Here is a 22,306-nt window from a genome sequence, read left to right as displayed (position 1 = left end):
CAGCAAACTACTGAACATTAAAGATATCCAACTCTTTTTTTTTTAACATATATCATGTGCAATTTAATGTACACTAAATTACGAAACTCCCACACGCATACACAAATACGCATGTGTGCGAAGATGTATGTATGAGCATGAATATTTTTTTTTCTAAAACTACAAACGACACGAAATCCAAGGCTCATAATTGTTTTGAATATATTAACTTATTGAACACTAAATTTTTTGTTTTTTATTGCTTACAGGGGTTCAGCAGCCACTACAAACATATGAGTTTAGCTACAATCAACTACATTGTTTGTAGTTTTTGAACAAGTGTTATTTATTTTTTTAAATCTCGTTATTGTGACCTTCTTGCAATAATTTGAGATGAAACAACGCAAATAAAAAATTTTCTTGCCACTACAATAAACTACAATCAATTTGGAACCCATTCCAAAACTAATCAACACGCTATTATTTATATTATTTACTTCGAACGATATCAATGATGTTTTCTAAGTAACTAATAAGACTACAAAAAATTGACCTATACTACATTTATTGGCATCGTTTGTAGTTTTTGAACAAGTGTTATTTATTTTTTAAAATCTTGTTATTGTGACCTTCTTGCAATAATTTGAGATAAAACAACGCAAATAAAAAATTTTCTTGCCACTACAATAAACTACAATCAATTTGGAACCCATTCCAAAACTAATCAACACGCTATTATTTATATTTTTTACTTCGAACGATATCAATGATGTTTTCTAAGTAACTAATAAGACTACAAAAAATTGACCTATACTACATTTATTGGCATCGTTTGTAGTTTTTGAACAAGTGTTATTTATTTTTTAAAATCTTGTTATTGTGACCTTCTTGCAATAATTTGAGATAAAATAACGCAAATAAAGAATTTTCTTGCCACTACAATAAACTACAATCAATTTGGAACCCATTCCAAAACTAATCAACACGCTATTATTTATATTTTTTACTTCGAACGATATCAATGATGTTTTCTTAGTAACTAATAAGACTACAAAAAATTGACCTATACTACATTTATTGGCATCATTTGTAGTTTTTGAACAAGTGTTATTTATTTTTTAAAATCTTGTTATTGTGACCTTCTTGCAATAATTTGAGATAAAACAACGCAAATAAAGAATTTTCTTGCCACTACAATAAACTACAATCAATTTGGAACCCATTCCAAAACAAATCAACACGCTATTATTTATATTTTTTACTTCGAACGATATCAATGATGTTTTCTAAGTAACTAATAAGACTACAAAAAATTGACCTATACTTCATTTATTGGCATCGTTTGTAGTTTTTGAACAAGTGTTATTTATTTTTTAAAATCTTGTTATTGTGACCTTCTTGCAATAATTTGAGATAAAACAACGCAAATAAAGAATTTTCTTGCCACTACAATAAACTACAATCAATTTGGAACCCATTCCAAAACAAATCAACACGCTATTATTTATATTTTTTACTTCGAACGATATCAATGATGTTTTCTAAGTACCTAATAAGACTACAAAAAATTGACCTATACTTCATTTATTGGCATCGTTTGTAGTTTTTGAACAAGTGTTATTTATTTTTTAAAATCTTGTTATTGTGACCTTCTTGCAATAATTTGAGATAAAACAACGCAAATAAAGAATTTTCTTGCCACTACAATAAACTACAATCAATTTGGAACCCATTCCAAAACTAATCAACACGCTATTATGTATTTATATTTTTTACTTCGAACGATATCAATGATGTTTTCTAAGTAACTAATAAGACTACAAAAAATTGACCTATACTTCATTTATTGGCATCGTTTGTAGTTTTTGAACAAGTGTTATTTATTTTTTAAAATCTTGTTATTGTGACCTTCTTGCAATAATTTGAGATAAAACAACGCAAATAAAGAATTTTCTTGCCACTACAATAAACTACAATCAATTTGGAACCCATTCCAAAACTAATCAACACGCTATTATTTATATTTTTTACTTCGAACGATATCAATGATGTTTTCTAAGTAACTAATAAGACTACAAAAAATTGACCTCTACTACATTTATTGGCATCGTTTGTAGTTTTTGAACAAGTGTTATTTATTTTTTAAAATCTTGTTATTGTGACCTTTTTGCAATAATTTGAGATAAAACAACGCAAATAAAGAATTTTCTTGCCACTACAATAAACTACAATCAATTTGGAACCCATTCCAAAACTAATCAACACGCTATTATTTATATTTTTTACTTCGAACGATATCAATGATGTTTTCTAAGTCGTTTTTTAGAGGACGCAATTTTATTTTTTTGATGTGTAGGGGAGTCAGTGTGAAGCTATCACCAAGTTTGTGGGGTCGCCAACCTTGTCCCACGGCCGCCATCTTGAAAATAACGGTTGAAATGGTTTTTACGGTATATCTCTTAAACTATTTATCTGATAAAAAAAATTGTTAACATTATTTGTTGCAAATTAAATTCTCTACTACTTTGGTCCAGTAACTTTTGTTGTAGAACTATAAATAATTTTTAATTTTTAATTTGTGCAACAATAAATAACAATTCAAAGTTAATTTTTTTATGCAAAATGATAACATTATACGTATACAGATTTTTACTTTTTATAAACAACTATAAAATGTATTATTGTTACATAAAAACCTTTAACTTTTCCTAAATAAAATATCACAAATTGCATGCACAAAGCATTTTACACACATCAAAAACATTTCGTTTTATATTTGATCAATCAAACTATCACTTGCAATCATCCATGCTAGAATACTGATATTTTTCAGTGATCCATACATACTATCCATGTTCCAGCAAGGTCTCTCGGCCTCAATCCATCAATACACAGAGCTTACAAAGCGCTTTTCAGAACAAATCGATTCAAAATTGCAGTAAAAATTAATATCGATTCTAAGTATTTTTTTTTTATCTATAGGTGAAATTCAAGAGTAATATAATTGGTTTAAGATGATTTAGCAAATAATATTTCTTACAATTTTTATCATAACACATTATGTATATTTCTTGAGATGAGGTCTGTAAATTAATTTTGATTAATTTATGGAGGTATTGGAGGTAGATAGGCTAGAAAACTAAATGACGTTTTGTAGCCTTCATCTTCTTCTTCTCTTATCATCACTACATAGTATAAAACAAAGTCGCTTTCCCTGTCCCTATTTCCCTATGTCCCTTTGTATGCTTAAATCTTTAAAACTACGCAACGGATTTTGATGCGGTTTTTTTAATAGATAGAGTGATTTAAGAGGAAGGTTTTAGTATATAATTTATTAGGTTTAAGTAAAAGCGGGCGAAGCCGCGGGCGGTAAGCTAGTAATAAATATTGGAGACCTTAGAAAAAGAAAGAGAAATCATATCTAATTCATTAATAATTACTACACCATTCTACAATTTGTTTATATTTTGCTCTAGTTTGTTACAAATACAAAATTATACCCATTTAACAAGAACGGCAATAAACTTAAATGAGCATTAACAAAACGATAGAAAGCGCTTCTAAAATAAACTTAATTGAATAGAATATAAACGTTTTCTCTGACTTCGAAAGCGGTTTAAACTACAAACTAATTTTGAAGACCTTTCTATACTTCAAACTCTTGGTTCTTGAAAATGCTTTATTTGCAGAGTTAGACCAGTTTCATCGCTTATGAATAAGTATCTAAGAAGCTATAGCTACTGAATGAAATTTATGTAATATTATTTCCTATTGTTATATTTAAATGTTTCAAAAAGCTTTGTGTTTATTTTACAAAGTTTATCATACATGGGAGATTTTTAAAGAAAAGAAACAAATCACGAAGTGCGATACGAAACCGCGTCTTTCACCTCCCTCCTCGTGATCGATTTTTTCCATTCTTTAAAAATGTCTCTTTTATAAAGCACTAGCGGTTCCGCGCGGTTTCACCCGCATTGCTCAGCTCCTGTTGGTCTTAGCGTGATGATATATAACCTCGATAAATGGGTTATCTAACACCGAAAGAATTTTTCAAATCGGACCAGTAGTTCTTGAGATTAGCGCGTTCAAACAAACAAACATACAAACAAACAAACTCTTCAGCTTTATATTATGAGTATAGAATTGAATGCTATCGAGAAATAAATAAAATTTACATCATAGATATAAGAAATACGTATAAGAAGTTTTAACAGATTTCAATGACTCTTATTGTTGTCTCTTATTCTACATGAAAAGTTTCGTAACACCACATTAGTTATAAGAGAATATAAATCATATTTAAATAGCAAGAGCAAAGTTCAATACATAAACCTATGCCAAGTCACATACACAGATACATGCATTTTAATCCAATTTAAAGTATATCTCTAAATACACAAATAAAACAGCTTAAATTATAGAAAATACACCGAGAAACACTTAAAACGAACAAATTCAGCTGAAAAACATAGTAAAATTATTATTAATACGTCACGCGGAAGCCAATTCCTTATTATCTCCTTAGTATTAATGAAAAATCAAATATAACACTTAGGGCCGATTTTTCAATGCTTGGATAAAACTTATCCGTCCAATAAAGTATTACACGATAATAGTAAAATGTCACGTAAACTGTCAAATACGGGCAATTAGAATACGTTTTTAAAATAGTAGTTTTATACATTATTCGACGAATAAGTTTTAACCTAGGATTAAAAAATCAGCCCTTAATACTTTAAATACTATATTTGGTAATATTTATACACACACACTATTTACCACACTATTTACTCAACGTTTTATGGTTCTTATTGTATTTGATTGTACATTATGAGCACTTTATAAAGCCGAATTTAGATAGCTAGTGACGTCATCATGACGTGCATTTGATATAACTTGGAGGGCAAATGATAAAATAAGTCAAGGGTGAAATATTACATGGAAAAAGCCTTAGTTCTAACAAATAATCAGTCAGTCACTTTATTATGTATCCACAAAAATAAACAAGTATCGTATAGTATTTTTTTTTATATAGTATAAAACAAAGTCGCTTTCTCTTTCCCTATTTCCCTATGTATGCTTAAATCTTTAAAACTACGTAACGGATTTTGATGCGATTTTTTTCAATAGAGATAGTGATTCAAGAGGAAGGTTTTAGTATATAATTTATTATGTTTTAGACAAAGCGGGCGAAGCCGCGAGCGGAAAGCTAGTAGGTATAATATGATAGGCCCAATAGGCAGTCTAATCACTAGACCCAGATCCCTTCATTACCTGAAAGAAATTAAGGAATAATAAACATAATTAGAGATGATACGTAAACATATTTTATATGAAACATAAACAATCAATAGAACAGATTTTATTTGTATTCTGCTTTTACCACGATTTTTACACGCTTTCAGTTTTATATAACTGTTAAAAAATTAGATATTTTTCTCTATGAATGTTTATATTTTTTCGCTCTATCTTGTACATAATACAAGAGTATTAGCCAAAAAATAGGTATTTTCATTTAAATTTGAAAAAATATTGATATGAAAGTAATTTTAAGTAATCTAACTAATAAATTACCGAAAACAATGTCAACGAACGTTTCAGACAATGCTCTTTGTTAATCAGAGAAATAATATAATTTCTTTCATATCTAAATTCAAGAATACACACGGAACGTCATAAAGATACGCGTTATTTATATTTCACTCGTCTGTTTGAGACGTGAACAGCTTTTTCCACTTTAATCTTGTTTTCGGTAATTTTTTGAAGTGAAACTTCTTTATCAGGGTTGGAAATTTAGTGTAACATTTTTTCGTTACGCGAGACATTTTTGCATTACGCGCCATCTTGTTTTTATCATTATCATTCATCATTATGTTGCATATAGTAAATTATTTTTTGAAAAATAAGCTCGTAAAGAAGTTTCACTTCTTACGTGCGTACACTAGTACACGTACACATTTTTTTATTATACAGGGTTACTTGTAAAACACCGGCAACCTCGCAGGACAAGATAGCTACCATCATAAGTAACAACATTTGTTCTACGACTTTTGATAATTTGTTAGATTTTATTTTCATACAAAAATAAATATTCATTTAATTTTCCGTCTGAATATTATAAACTCTACGCCTCCCAAAAATTACGTAAACAAAAAGCGAACGAGAGGGGGAAGGGGGCGTCGCGTCGTCCATCCGATAATGAATAGAACATAGACTTACAAATGTTAGGAGAGTACAATAAAAGTTTAAAAAATCATTTAAAAATAATTTATTGCGTTATGTCAAAAGTCGTAGAACAAATGTTGTTACTTATGATGTTAGCTATCTTGTCCTGCGAGGTTGCTGGTGTTTTACAAGTAACCCTGTATATTTCTTTTGATGAACATAGACTAGAAGATAATATAATTATGCCGCGTTTGTCTCTGTCTATGTAGACGTACTCTGTACGTATGTGAAAGTTTGTACCATGAAAATTTATCTTATCCACGCAGGCGAAGCTGCGGGCAACAGCTAGTTAAGTAGCTAGCGAGGTTTCACCAGCAGACGAAACCGGTAGCGGTAAAGTACCTATTTCCGATATTTCTATAGTGTTATTCTGGTACATATAATAAGAATATAATAATTAATAATAGTATATTATATATGGTAGATATATATAATAGATATTAATAGGCTACACAGTGCCAAGTATTATCAGAATCACAAACAAACATAATAATTTATCCATCCACACAAACTTTCGCATTTATAATATCAGTAGGATTTTTTATTCTCTGTATTTTAGCTTTTGAGCAGTGAATATTGTTGTATCGATTTTATTATGATACAAAATATTATATTGAAGTATTTCCAGTGAAAATAAATAACAAAAACACCGCAAATTTTTTAATCAAAAGCAATGGGCGGTTTGTGCGTTTCAATATATTTTGCTTTTCTACGCAAAAGGACTACACGGATTTTATGAAAAATTGTGAAATGTTTTTATAGTTAATTATGACTTAAGTGACTACCTATTCAAATACCTATAGGTTGTACATGACTCAAGAGGAAAACAAATATTTCTGTGTTTTATTTGTCTAGTTAGTTACAATATAAAACAAAGACAAGAATAAATACAATAATACATTTTCCTAATATATTCGTTCCCTAATATGATAAATTCAGCGTAAACACCGAAAATATATTTGAATATATTTGTTATTACGTGTGTAATTTACTTAACGATGTCTTTCCTCGTACATTTTCGAATAAACCTCGTTTCGTTATATAAAACAATTTCTTGAACAATGTTTGATGGAGCGCGCAAATCTGATATTCATTTTTCTGAAAAATTTACATTAAAAAAGTTACTTTTTACGCCTTTTATCGTGAGCGAAACTTTTTAACTTCAATAATTGATATTTGAAAAGATAGGTGTTACATGAAAATTCTATTAAAAATTTATAAATACATATGATAGAGTTCTTTAAGGATCTAATAAAAAACTTGTATTGTTAACTAAGTCTTATCAATTGGAGCAAAGTGTTAGATAGTAGTTCAATATTTAATTTTATATTATATACACTAGCGTTCCGCCAGAGGCTACGAGGACCGAGAAGAATTAAGCATACGGACGGACAGACAGATGACAGACGATGTACTGATTCATTTAAAAGCTCTATTAAATTAGCACATGTAATTATATTACAGACTAGCAAACCGGGCGAACTCTGTTTCGCCACCAGAGACACCTTTTCTTTGCTATAAACCTCACGGAGCCCGAGACCTTTCCAACGAATGCAAAACCGTGGAAATCGGTTCGTGCGTTCTGGAGTTATAGCGTCAGGAAGGAAAACCCGACTTATTTTTATATAGTAGACGAAGAGATATATCCAAATATTTCAAAATAAATTTAAAGAATGATTGTCTTCGTATGCAGTTATATGATTCAAATCATTCTTAAAACATCACTTGGAACAGCTGCAGAGTTATAATACGTATCTATTTTATATATTAAAAAGATAATATTCATATTAAATATTACATCATTTTTCCTCAATACTACTAGTACAGGCATAACAATACATTATTTGGGAACTGTTTATCTTATCATCAAAAACGTTTTTGTGTACCAACCTGTTAATACTTTTAAACCTTTGAGTATCGCGATACTAAACTGCATTCGGAATATTGTTTCAACAATGGTGTAATATTACTAAAATATTTATTTGCCTACTTATTAAAAATGGCGTAACATTATATATTATACTAGCTTTCCGCCCGCGGCTTCGCCCTAGGGATGGCGATCTGAGATCGATTAATCGAAGAATCGATTTTCCGAGCAGAAAATATCGATTTTTTAAATCGATATGAAGTAAGGTAACGGCACCAGTCGTGGACAAGCATCCAGTAATAGACAAAATAAATATTAAATTTAAATATTAAGACCAAAATTAACGTTACATAATTTGGCAATACTTAAAATAAAAGTTTGGTTCATAAGCTATCAGAATACGACACTTCATCTTATTCGGCCAGAATGTTTGAAGATGGCAGAACGTTATGTTTAGTTGCTGCGACTCGTTTCGAAGAAATCCGTTTTTACTAAGGAAATCCTTAAGGAAGTGAGGACACAATTTTGGTTATAAGAATTTTTGTATAAATGTCAGCAAAATTTGATATTACTTTTATTTATAGTAGTTAAGTGTACGAAATATTACACGATTTAGTATCATGATAGGTTATGTTGTTTAAATAAAATTCTTCAGTGTCTATAACTGGATTTAATTCTATGGATATATCCATTTATGGACATATGTCGAAAATAAACTTTTTTTAAAGGTATTAATTACATGCGCTTTTCTATATTGTCTCTTCTTTCTGATTAATAATATACCTATCACGACCATTTCAAACAAAGGGTTCCAATATTGTACAACAATTGTCCATGACTGGATTTGCTTTGGTTCCTATAATGGACATTGATATTTTTTGTTAAAATTACTCTAATGGGTCCAACAACATAATATCTATCTAAACATGAAGAATATATTTTAGAACAATGGGTGATTATGTGCTGTGCGACTCGTTCTCGGCTTTATTCTCTATCACTGCGTAGAGAAGTCGCATACTTATGCGTATTGTAACGCATCTATCATAGAGAGTTCTCTGATGAACTGTTTGGATCGCACACACGCTTAAATTTCATCCACACCATCTTGACAACAGTTTAAAAAAAGCTTTTTGCCTCGTGCTACAATTTGGAATCCATATTGATGGACCGATCAGATTAAGGCTGCTGGCGGATTCAGATTGGTGATTCACTTCACGAGTGTAGCGGAATGCCAGGAAACAGAGAGATATGGCGGAACATCGTGAAGCGGGTAACATCTACCCCCCAAACCTCATGTTGACCACGTTCGCTCTGACTAGAGTGATATGACGAAGAAGAAGAAGTCAAAATGGATGGAATGGCAGTAGTTTTTTTAGTTATTTTTTTATTGAGAAAAAAACCCATATTGGTGTTTCTTAACGGACATAACTTGTATTTAACGATGCATTTGTCCAATTTTTGCCTATAAAATGGAAATTAAGACTGTTTTAAATATTATAAGTATGCAAAATAATTAATAAGTACTATTTTTTATAAATACATCCCCGATTTATTGTATTCCAATCATCATTTTCAAGATTTTATTGATAACTATAAGTCTTCTCCAAGTGTAAATAACTGGAGAAACAACATTAGTTAGGTACAGTCCATAAATGGGTGTTCATAACTGGATGTTGTCCAAAACTGGGTGTCCATCATTAGATTTTTCACTGTCCAACACTGGTGCAAAAAAGTGGTTTTTTAATTTATAAATAACTTCATTATTTATGCATTGTAATCTTTTTTCTAACATTGGTTACGTTAAACTAGCATTGAACTAAAGATATAACTAAACAATATCCAATAAAGTTAAAAAACCTACGAGAAATTTGCAAAAAACTTCAATTTTTTCCTTAATCTGTACAAGACTGGTGCCGTTACGTTACTGTGTCGATTCACTGAATCGATATATCACCCTTGAAAATCGACATTCGATTTTTAAAGTGAAACTTTTATTACATCGTCTCAAACTTTTTGGTCTGTGTAGCGCATGTCGCGTGTATCGCGGCTGCCGAATAGGTATACCTACTCGGCAGCCGACCGTCACGCGACATGCGCTACACAAAGCAGTGTTCGGAACCGTTCGAACAGTTTCACTTTTACCGTGGTTTCATAAAACCACACAACATTTTTTTCTGTTTTGGTATAAACCATACAATTATTTGCATTTCGTTGAGTGTGCCTGAATTATAAGAGTGCTGCCGGTTAAAGAGTTAACTACTCATAAACTCGCGAGATGGCTGTATGTTTAGTATCCTTTACTCGCCTCTCTTTAATAAAAAAGTTACGTTAGTAGTCTTTGACTTTATGTATCTATAATCTGTGACGATTGATATTGCAATTTGCATTATTCATTTGTTGTTGTCGTTTATTGAATACTGTTATGTATTAGCATAATATAAGTATGTACATACATATTTTCATGATTGATAATTGATTTTCATCAGATTTTCATGTAGTGTTTGTTGCGAAATAATAACTAATTGAGAGTAGGTAAGGTAAGTAAATAAGTAAAGCGCTTCTTATTTTTCACTTTGACGCTATTATTTTCAGTTTGTTCTGTTATTGTTTGATATCCTTATAGTTTGATATGGTAATAAAAATATTAAATAATTGTTATTTTTGAATTCCCTGATTTTATTGATAAGATATCGTTAATTGCAATATTAATCTTGTTTTTAGTAAAATTGATACAAATTTACATTGTAAATGCAAACTTGAAAAAAAGATCGATTTTTTAAGAATCGATTTTGTAGGCCTCGATTTTTTCGTGAATCGATTCATTAGACTACGATTCGAATCGATTTAAAAATCGATCTTTTTCGTAAAGAATCGCCATCCCTACTTCGCCCGCTTTGTCTAAAACATAATAAATTATATACTAAGACCTTCCTCTTGAATCACTCTATAAAAAAAACCGCATCAAAATCCGTTGCGTATAGTTTTAAAGATTTAAGCATAGGTACATAGGGACATAGGGACATAGGGACAGAGAAAGCGACTTTGTTTTATACTATGTAGTGATATACAAGGTACAAAATATTAACTTGACTGAACTGACTGTTAACTGAAATCATTTAATAACTTATCTCGAAATATAAGTTGGTGATTTAAAAATGTATTTTTTGAGGTACTAGATTTCTGTTACTGTCCCTGCAAAAACCAAACAAATATCTACATACTTTCTCACGATATAATTGTTAATAAGCTATATTTCATATTTAAATAATCTTTCAAAATAAATCTTTTCAACCTTTTCAATCACGCAAACAGCTTCTACATATAGGTCGAGAGGGTTTCCCAGAGGTCGTGGGTTCGATTCCCACCCGGGGCAAATATTTGTGTGATGAACATAGATGTTTGCTCTGTGTCTGGGTGTTAATTATCTATATAAGTATTTATTTAAAATTATATATGTATGTTTATCAGCCATCTGGTTTCCATAACACAAGCGAAAGCTTAGTATGGGATCAGATCGTGCCGTGTGTGAAAATTGTTCTGAAATATTTATTTATTTATTTTATATAAATTATATTATTGCCCATTAAACATAACAACATGTAAACCAGACATACAATGATATCCCACGTACATTGTACATGTACTGACATTTATAACCCTAGTAAGAGTAATAGAAAAAGTTTAAAACTGTATTGTGCTAAAAAAATACCTTATTCAGAAACAAGACGTCATGAACACGTGAACTTAGCTCATAAAAAGCCCTCTATTTGTCTTTCGTCTTTGTTCAGTAACTTTTGTAATCACACTGCGTTTATTGTGATTGAATAATTTGAAAAGTTCTTATTATTTTCAGTAGGTCGTAGTTTGATCTATACTTAACATTATGAAGCTGAAGAGTTTGTTTGTTTGTTTGAACGCGCTAATCTCAAGAACTACTGGTCCGATTTTAAATATTCTTTCAGTGTTTGATAGCCCATTCATCGAGAAAGGCTATATTATATCATCACGCTAAGCTATAATATATAAGGCTATATTATATCATCACGCTAAGACCAACAGAAACGGAGCCATACGGGTGAAGCCGCGGAGCGCAGCTAGTGTGAAATAAGATCTCTAGGACTTATGAGATAGTATTATAATTCGTTCAATGTTATAATAATTCCTACCAACTTGACGATCGTACGGACTTCCATGCCAAGTGAAAAAATAATTACTAAAGAGTGTTGAGAGTTTACACTTCGTGTTAAAGGTTGCATTTGATTAATATTTATAAACAGGGATGTATTTTATAAGTTTTAGGAATTAAACTGTTTCTATACTTGTTTAAAATAATTTTACAACATAACTCAGAAAATATTTCTCATCTATCGAGCTTTGGCCTACCAACTTGACGATCGTACGGAACGTACTCAGTTGCCTACGATAAGGTCTACAGAAAAGATTCTGCTCTCCATTTTTCTTTGTCTACCTACATTCATTGTAAAGTCATATTATTTACTTATTTATTGTTTTTCATATTTATTTGAAGAATATGAACGCAATATTATTCCTTAGCAATTAGCAATACATATTTTTGAAGTGAAATTTCTGTAAGCTCGTTGAGAGTATTTCAAGGTCGCGTCATGGCAATACCGTTACGTCATGGAGTAAGGCGATGATTTTAGTAACTTTGAATCTTGCCAAAGAAGTTTCACTTTTGACACGTGTGCTCGTCACACGCGCTTTTTTATTAATTTATTGTATTTCATATTTATTCTAAGGCTTAAAGGCTACATTATTCCATAGTAACATATGTATTTTTATATTTGTTCCAACTTCCAACGAGTGGCTAGTAAAATATAAAGATAAGCACAACAAGGGTAAATCCAATATCACATTATGGTTTTTATACGATTCTAAATGGGTTTACAAGTTCGTTTAACGTATAAATAATAAAGATCCTTGAGGTCTTTATTATTTACCCTCTCACCGACCGAATTGGGGTTAATTGTCTGTTTATTTGCAGTAAAAAGCCACGGATGCTCCCGTTTCTTTACTTAGATAATATATTTCGAGGTTTGTTTTATTTTAGTTTCATCATCATCAGCATATATACGTTCCCACTGCTGGGACACGGGCCTCCTATGAGCGTACAGGCCATAATCCACCACGCTGGACAAGTGCGGGTTGGCGGATGTCACATGTCTTCGAACTTTTGATTCTTTGACATGCCTGTTTCCTCACGACATTTAGACGCGGCGCAACCGTGGCGTGCCGTCTCGACGCCTTTCCAAAGTTCTTTCATACAAAATGTAGAAGAAGGACGTGGTGTAAAACAGATTGAAGAGGTGCGCTTATGGCACGCCTGCGCACGCGCCGCTTGTATTTGACCCGCGCCTTAAGAGCAGTGTCAATGTGAACAACATGCGAAGATAAATTGAAAAATCTAATTATTTCCTGCATGCTCCCGTCTACTGGAATCCCCGACTTATAGATTTGAAGTCCGAGTTCCTCACCACTGAGCAGTGAACCTTAATATTTTTACTTTACTTTTAGTTTTACTAAAAGGTTATATCAGAGCGGAGAATACATTAATCTATAATACAATGCTAAGCGACCTTTTTACGCAGAGCCTTCAAGTGTCATCAAATGATATGAAAGCACTTTGCGTAGCTTGAAAACGAGATATTTTTTTCATAATATTATTGTACCTATAGAAATTACTGAAATGTTTGTGAATTTCATGAAATAAAACCTTTTGGATGTGACATTTGAAATGACTCAAAGATGGGACACGGCATTCTGCTTTAGCTAGTTATTTTATGCTTAAATTACTAAATATTTACTTGATATTATATATTATGTACTAATTGGTTCATTTAATTCCACCATTTATAGAGTTATTTTTATTTATAAAAACCTCTGTGTAAGTGGAGAACATGGAAACATAAATGTTAAACGATTATGTTTAAATAAAATTTACAAATAATAATACCCATAATATTGTCCCAGTTATTAACGTTGCGAAAAATTTGTCATGTCATATTCTAAAGTTTTATCCAAAAATAATTATAGTAATTCACTTGATTTTTGGGAAAATAACAAGCGAAACTGAATTCGTCACAATATCGTTAATACTTAAATTTAATACTCTTTAAAAATATTTGTTCTCCGAGATCTCATTATAATTTCAAAGCAAAATTTTGTTTATCTACGGATATTTATTACGTTTCGTAGTCTCGTGAATTCGTGCCTAATCGTGTTACATTTTGTGAAAACAATACATAAATAGCTCCATAAAAACAAGGGTATAATCGTAAATATGTATGGAAAGGTTTTACACATCAGTCATCCCTATTTACATCCTTCCTACTAATATTATAAATGCGAAAGTTTGTGAGGATGTGTGTGTGTTTGTTACTCTTTCACGCAAATACTACTGAACTGATTACAATGAAATTTAGCACACATATAGAAGGTAGCTTGGATTAACACATAGGATAGGTTTATCCCGGCAATCCCACGGGAACGGGAACTATGCGGGTTTTCCTTTGAAAACGCGGGCAAAGCCGCAGGCAGAAACCTATTACTATAATTATATACGTTAGTTGTTAAGAATTTTTCAACAAAAAATCCATACATAAAATTCTAGTTTTACATTTATTGTAATCGAAACAGAACAGGCAAATAAAACTTTATTCGCATATATAAAACGTTTCAATTTTGAACTATTGAACGGACTTGTATGAATTATTTATGAATATGATATTCGTATATTGAAAAGAGATTATTAATAAGTACATCTTGAATACTGCTAAAGGGAAGTAAAGAAAAATAAAAGATTTACCTCTTGAATGTTTAATATAATGTTTCAGTTTTGTCTTCCTGAATATGGTTATTACGTGGCGTTTCCACGTATATTTTTTGAATAAGGGATTATAGAAGATAAATAAATATTGAGTAAGAAGTAAGTAAACTAAGTATTTGTGTTTATAAATGTAAGGATGAATGTGCAAAAGCTTAATATCAATAATTGTTGTATTTTCATTTGACTGAAAAGAATAGGTAGCTACAACTTGATGTGTTGATTTTACAAATTGTATCTCAAGTACTTAATACAATATTAATTTTTTTCACTAATATCGTATTGTTGTCGTAAATAAAAGGTATTGAGTGAAATACTAATCATTTATGGTTCATGCGATATGGAAATGTATAAAGTAAACAAGCTTTTACTGAACGGAAAACTCATTATTTGAATTTGATGTAGTTTTAGTAACTTCATATTCTATTCAATTAATTTATCTGTATTAGGTTTCATTAAACAAACGTTAACAGCAATAAGGCACAAATTTTGTATTAGCTTAACAAATATTGAGCAATCGAGCATTTTTGCTTGTAAATAATATGTTTAGGAAATATCTGTTATACGTATTTCAATATTACACCTCCTTGGTACAGTGGTTGACGCGTGTGCGTAGAACCGAGGTGTCCTGGGTTCGATTCCCGGTGGAGACGAAGAAAAAAAATGTCTCGGTCTGGCAGGACACAAAAGTCTGATCACCTACTTGTCCCTAAAGAAAAACGATCAGTGAAACAGATGTATAATGCATCTGCCCCTTACCCCTCTAGGGAACACGGGACTTCACTTTTTATTTCAATATGTTTTATTATTGAGTGTACACCTACGGACTAATGGAATGTTTTGACTATCTGAGACAGATCATATTTAGTGATATACATATTTAGAGGTAGACAAATAATTCTAATTTGCTCTTTACTTTTTCCTAGGTATATAAAGAAAACACATTTCTAGGTAATATTATGTTCAAAAAGAAATAAATGTTCCAATTTTCAATTAACCATCTCTTGACAGTTTTACTACTAAAAATAAAATCATTATATTTACACGCATAACAAAAAATGTACATATATACCAAATACCAATACAATAACCGAGTTTCTGTGTGTCTTATAATAAATATACTTCGTGTCTGAAACAGAAATCAACTTTGTAAAGGGCAAAAGTTTTTATCGCAAACCTGCAGAGGGTGAAAGAGGATACAAAATTGAAAATAGTAATTGAAAATGCTTTGCGCAATGATGCGACTAACACAAGAAAGATAGTCGAAGGTATACACGATAGACATGCGGATAAAAGTAAATAAAATAAACCATCATTTTCTTAACACGTAGAGTGAAGAAAAGCTGGTAATTGAACATCCGCTGCTGTGAGATAGCGCTTCGTCTAGCGAATTTATATTTTATTATATTTAAAAAGCATTTTATACACGTCGACTGTAGAGGTTATAATAAACGTTGTGCCCCGCGGTTTTACCCGCAGTGCTCCGTCCCGTTTGATCTTAGCGTGATGATATTATAGCCTATAACCTTCCTCGATAAATGGGCTATCTAACATCGAAATAATTTTTCAAATCCGACCAGTAGTTCCTGAGATTAGCGCGTTCAAACAAACAAACTCTTCAGCTTATAATATTAAGTATAGATTTCGCCCAAGCCTGAAAACATGACGCTCAATCATTGCTATTCACTTACCTAAGCTGAAAGTATGAAGCATCTAAATTGTAACGTCTATTTCGATAATTGATCGATTGATTTATACAGTGTTAGGTACTATCTTTCCGCCCGCGGCTTCGCCCGCGTTTTCAGATTAAACCAAGTTGGATCGAACTGCACATGGTGTGCGAATCCTACTACTTATTATAAAGGCGAAAGTTTGTATGGATGTATGGATGTTTGTTACTCTTTCACGCAAATACTACTGAACCGATTACAATGAAATTTAGCACACATATAAAGGGTAACTTGGATTAACAAATAGGATAGGTTTTATCCCGGAAATCCCACGGGAACGGGAACTATGCGGGTTTTTCTTTGAAAACGCGGGCGAAGTCGCGGGCGGAAAGCTAGTTTTATTATAATCGGTTAAGTGGTTTAGGAGTCCATTGAGGACAAACATTGTGACACGAGATTTATATTTATTAAGATTTATTTCAACTGGGCGTGGAAGGAAATCCAAAACTAAGAGGCATATTGAAAAGAATATTAGCTTAGCGGAGTCACAAGGCGGATTTAGATGAAAGGCCTTTAACTGTAATCTATATTGGAATAATATAATATATAACATTTTTGGAAAATCTATATGCTTATTGGCCTATTCCGTTTAGTTTCAGCTTTGTACATTATTTGCTCGTAACTAAATCAGTATGTTATAGTAGGACGCGTGAGAGCTTAACTCTGTATATGAAGCCCTACAGCTATATGAAACATTTGCATTAAAAACCGTTTTCCTTTTATCTGTAAATTGTGTTATAACCTAATGATTTGTGAAATAAATGTACCGAATGAAACCGTATACATATAATTGGCGACCAAGGCTCAGATAAGCTAATCACTTAACTCATAGCATCGATTACTCTTTCCTTTGGACATTCTGTGTTGACTTATGGATTAAGATCGATGGTCGGTAATTAGTGGATCCAGGAACTAATTATTACGTATCTGGGTAATGAGTCGATTGATAAAACAATGGTTTGGTAGATTCATAATTTTAATTTTAATTACAATACTACAAATAACCAACCTGCACTTGGCCAGCGTGGTGGATTATGGCCTGTACCCTCATAGGAGACTCGTGTCCCAGCAGTGGGAACGCATATGGGCTGATGATGATGACTACAAATAACTTCTATATAATTTTTTTTAATTCAAAGTTTTGAAATGAACGTGGTCACGAATCGATAGAGATTTGAAAGGAAATTAGTTTACCATATTTATATTATACTAGATCAAAGGCGTATCATTTGATAGTCTTTGAGGTGGGCTATTTAGGTTTCTAAATAACTTGCACAATTGTGATTGATAATTATCAATATATATTTTTCAATAATACACTTCAATATACAGAAAGAAATAAGAGAAATAACTATTAATTGCTTTATTATTACGCCTAATTCATTTACTAACTGAAAATGCTTGATTAGATTAGTTCATTCTCTAACTAAATGTTCTCCAGACGATAATGTTGTTCCAAATGGCATAACAACGACCATTAAGCGCTGAGATTGATTGTTACACTATCGTAATTATTGACGAAGCGAGTAATGGACTATTCAGTAACCCATTAAACATCTAATGGCTCTTCACAATGGGCAGTGTTGGCCCAACAAATGATCATTGATGTTTGCAGCCATTAGGATGCTTTTCCACCAGAGTTGTGCTATGTCACATTGCTCTGGATGCGTTTGTTATCCGCCAATCAAATTCATTTATGCACAAAGCATAGCATTGATGGTGACATAGTTTCATAGCATTGCTATTACATTTTCGTAACATTCGTAGCAGAGATGTGGAAAACACTGATGGAAAAGCACCCTTATGGCGGCATATTAATAAACATCTACCATGACGGCCGATCACAGACATTGCTCTACACTATAGTGATTGCCTCTACTCGCCCAACGCTGCCCATTGTGAAGTGCCTATAAAGCTATAATGACTTGTGTTGGTGACTTTATTATCAAATAATGCGCGTATGGTGTTTATTGTTTTATAGATAACTATGATAGTTTTATTATTATAACGAACAGGAACAATTAGCCTGATAAGTCGTGAAAGATTTGGCGGTTTGTGTTTGAAATATTTATATTTATACAAACGGACTTGAATACAGTTTTTTTATTTATAAAAATTTAATGAGCATTTAATGAATATATCTATAAATATATTAATTACTCTAAAAAATAGACTTCTTAGGTATTGTTTATCATTCCCATAATATATTATCATTAGCGATTTAATTTTATCTTGCTAAATTTTAACTTCACCTGAGTCCTGAAGTGAATAAGACGAACACGTTAAAGCACTTAGACGGAGCTTTTAAAATTATAATTTTGTATTGTATTCAGGAAATCTTTCATATTTATGTATTTATAAAACCTTTTCATATGATATCACAAATCTTGGAAGATTTTTTTAACATCGATTTTGCTTTAACCTAATATAATAATAGAGAAAATCAATAAATGTTAGTTATTCATTATTTTATACACACAGATAATATAATACTCTGTTGTAATCAGTTAAATCTTAAATTATTATTATAAATCTGAAACCTTCCCAAGCATAAGATAAAACATGAGGTATCACTAAACGCCGTAATCTCTATAATGAGAGCATCCTGTAGCAAATTGAATCGGAGATGCGTAACACTTAATCATGGCAGCCATGATGAAGAGACCCTACCATGATATCTTAAAGCAATATTAATACCAGTGTGGAAAAGGGACAGCGTTATATATGTCGTATAGCGCTGTCACTTTCCCACACTGGGAATAATACTGCTTTAAGACGGTACGAGGGTTGGGTTCAATGTAACGGTAATATCCTAAATCCAATGCTATTAATGCAGGAAATCGTTCTATTACCTTGTGTTAGGCATTTATTTCTTTTATGTAAAATAGTTATTTTATACGTAGTTAGTAACTAACTATAGTTACTTGTATCTAAATACTAAATTAAACAAATTAAGAACGTAATTTTAAAATAATTGGCTAATTCACAAAATTTCTGTATTTAAAATTAAATAAAATGACGCGAAAATATCAACGAAAATTACGAAAACCAAAAATAGAACCCAGATTAAATTTGTAAGTAACCGAGCCGAAACCTGTTACAACTTTTTAAACCAAATCAATGTAAAAGTAATTAGTAAGTGATTAGCAAAGCTAACCGATAAGATTCTGGAAAAGCTAATTAACACTGTGAAAGGGACCTACGCTATCTAGTATGATAAATTGCTTAATTTGAATATTGCAAAGTTATATTTATTCATATTTCCTTGTTTGTCTATGGCAGCAATTTTCCGTATTTTACGGAAACTCAATTAACACTCCAATGTTTGTGGGTTGAAATGTTTATTAAAATATCTAAAATTATCCTCAAGCAGCTACTGTGGCAATTTGATATCTGTAAATCAAATTAATATTACTTTTCTTTTGTTTCAGATATGCAGATTATCATCTCACGAAGATTAATATAAGGAACGATTATGAGGCAAATACCACCGTACTTATGCAGTTGATAAAGTAATTATAATACAGCATGAACTTCGACCCTTTCGTCGATTCATGTACAACGATCTATCAACCAAACCTGTCCCATAAACATGCAAACACAAACAACCGACCTAATCGGTTTATGATGCCAAGTTAAGTAATCTATAAATTATGCAGACCGAATGGAGTGCTAATGAATCCTCGTACAATGAAAGTTACAGCAATTTCAGCGATATCTACCAAAATGAGAACATTACTATACCGCCCGACCCCATCGAGGACAAAGCGATTCAAGCCGCTTTTTGCACAGCCTACACAATCATTTTCGCAGTCGGCATCTTCGGTAATGCCCTTGTTTGCTACGCTGTAATTAGGAACCGGGCCATGCAAACTGTTACCAACCTATTCATAACGAATCTGGCCTTATCTGATATTTTGCTGTGCGTATTTGCCGTACCTTTTACTCCCTTGTACACGTTTCTCGGCAGATGGGTCTTCGGCGGTCCACTGTGCCACATAATGCCTTACGCTCAAGGTTGTAGCGTCTATATTTCCACTCTCACTCTAACATCCATAGCTATCGACAGATTCTTTGTAATAATTTACCCCTTTAAGCCCCGGATGAAAATCACGACGTGCATTGGACTCATTATATTTATTTGGGTCTTCGCTCTCACCGTTACCTTTCCTTACGGATATTATATGACACTTCAAGATATTTTCTGCGAAGAAAAATGGCCGTCGGACCAAATCCGCAAAGCCTTTGGGGCCGTTACGACTATCATGCAATTCGTGCTACCTTTTATAGTAATGGCTTTCTGCTATACTTGTGTTAGTATAAAGTTGAATGATAGATTAAAATCCCGACCGGGAAGTAAAAATAGTAAAAAGGAAGACGCCGAGCGGGAAAGGAAAAGACGAACGAATAGAATGCTCATAGCTATGGTTGCAATTTTTGGCCTTTCATGGCTGCCATTGAATTTAATTAATATAAGTAGTGATTTTTATTCATTCGCCGAAGATTGGAGATATTACATGGTACTGTTCTTCATAGCGCATTTTATAGCCATGTCTTCGACTTGTTACAACCCGTTCCTCTACGCGTGGTTGAACGAGAACTTCCGAAAGGAATTCAAGCAGATTCTTCCTTGTTTAGGAGCACTAGTGACGAAGAAATCTAAAAGGAATTTCAATCAGTCTGATAGAACAGGAATGTACCGGTCAGAAAAAACGTGTAACGGAAATGAGACCGTTCAGGAGTCGCTGCTGACTTCGACCATAAATAAGATGCCTTCAGTTAGATATAAGATAGAGTTAAACGATACTGTGAAAGTGTACGAAGACGATGTGGACAATGTTAGTCCGGATGAGAAGCCGGACAACCCGAGTCCGAATGAAGACTGCGTTAAGATGTATATGTTTGTAGATAAAACTGTAGTTACGTCGGATAAGGAGCCTATTGTATCTGCACTGTAAAAAATGGTGAGTTGTTAATAATTTGTTTTTATTGCAATTGATAATTGTTTACATTTTTAATATATTCTTGAAAATTTTGTCACATTCCTTATATGCTTATTTGGAAATACTAAACAATTAGTAAAGTTCAACAATTCAACAATGAGTAAAGTTATAGTTCCTATTAAACACAATTTAGATTCATTTCATAGTGGCCTTGTAAACCAACAAACATTCATTGACAGTAGGTACTAAATTTCACAGTTAATTTTCGTACGTATAAAATAAAAATATTTCTACGCAGTGACTCATTACAGATACTTCAGTAGGTTTATTAATGTTGATCGAACGTAAAACCACGCAAATTTAAGTGCTACCAGAGTTTGTAATAAAAATTCGGCCATAAATCAATCTGTTATAGGTCGTTATAGGCAAATCGGTTAATAACAGGCAAGGATATCTTACAATAGCAATATTTACGGTAATCATTTTTTATGGTTTTAGTTAAGACGCAGTATTTTGATTATCTGTTTTGATGTTTACTCTAATTATAACCTTAATTTTTATTAGGTACTTAGGTACTATTTTTTTACCAGAAAGGACATTTAATTGACAAAAAAGACGTTAAATACGAAAATAAATTTAATTAGAGTAAAAAATCATAACTAGTCTATCATATAACGCACTTAAAATAATATAAGGGTCGTTACTATAAAACATTAAA

General features: G+C 31.9%; 1 protein-coding gene across 1 annotated transcript in view; it reads left to right on the top strand.

The window, feature by feature from the left end:
• LOC149904199 (prolactin-releasing peptide receptor-like) overlaps nucleotides 1–22,306 on the top strand; it is a 64,168-nt gene that overhangs the window by 36,768 nt on the left and 5,094 nt on the right. The window contains exon 2 of the mRNA XM_090108105.1: nucleotides 20,077–21,609. Coding sequence (XP_089964231.1) covers nucleotides 20,299–21,603 — 1,305 coding nt within the window. The 5' untranslated portion in view covers nucleotides 20,077–20,298 and the 3' untranslated portion in view covers nucleotides 21,604–21,609. The remainder of the gene's footprint in view (nucleotides 1–20,076; nucleotides 21,610–22,306) is intronic.

This window comes from Colias eurytheme, chromosome 12 (genome assembly GCF_061535395.1).
Source record: "Colias eurytheme isolate Ceu_HAF_F1 chromosome 12, ilColEury1 Martin Lab GWU primary, whole genome shotgun sequence".
NCBI classification, from domain to species: domain Eukaryota; kingdom Metazoa; phylum Arthropoda; class Insecta; order Lepidoptera; family Pieridae; genus Colias; species Colias eurytheme.
This window is presented reverse-complemented; position numbering and strand designations above follow the sequence as displayed.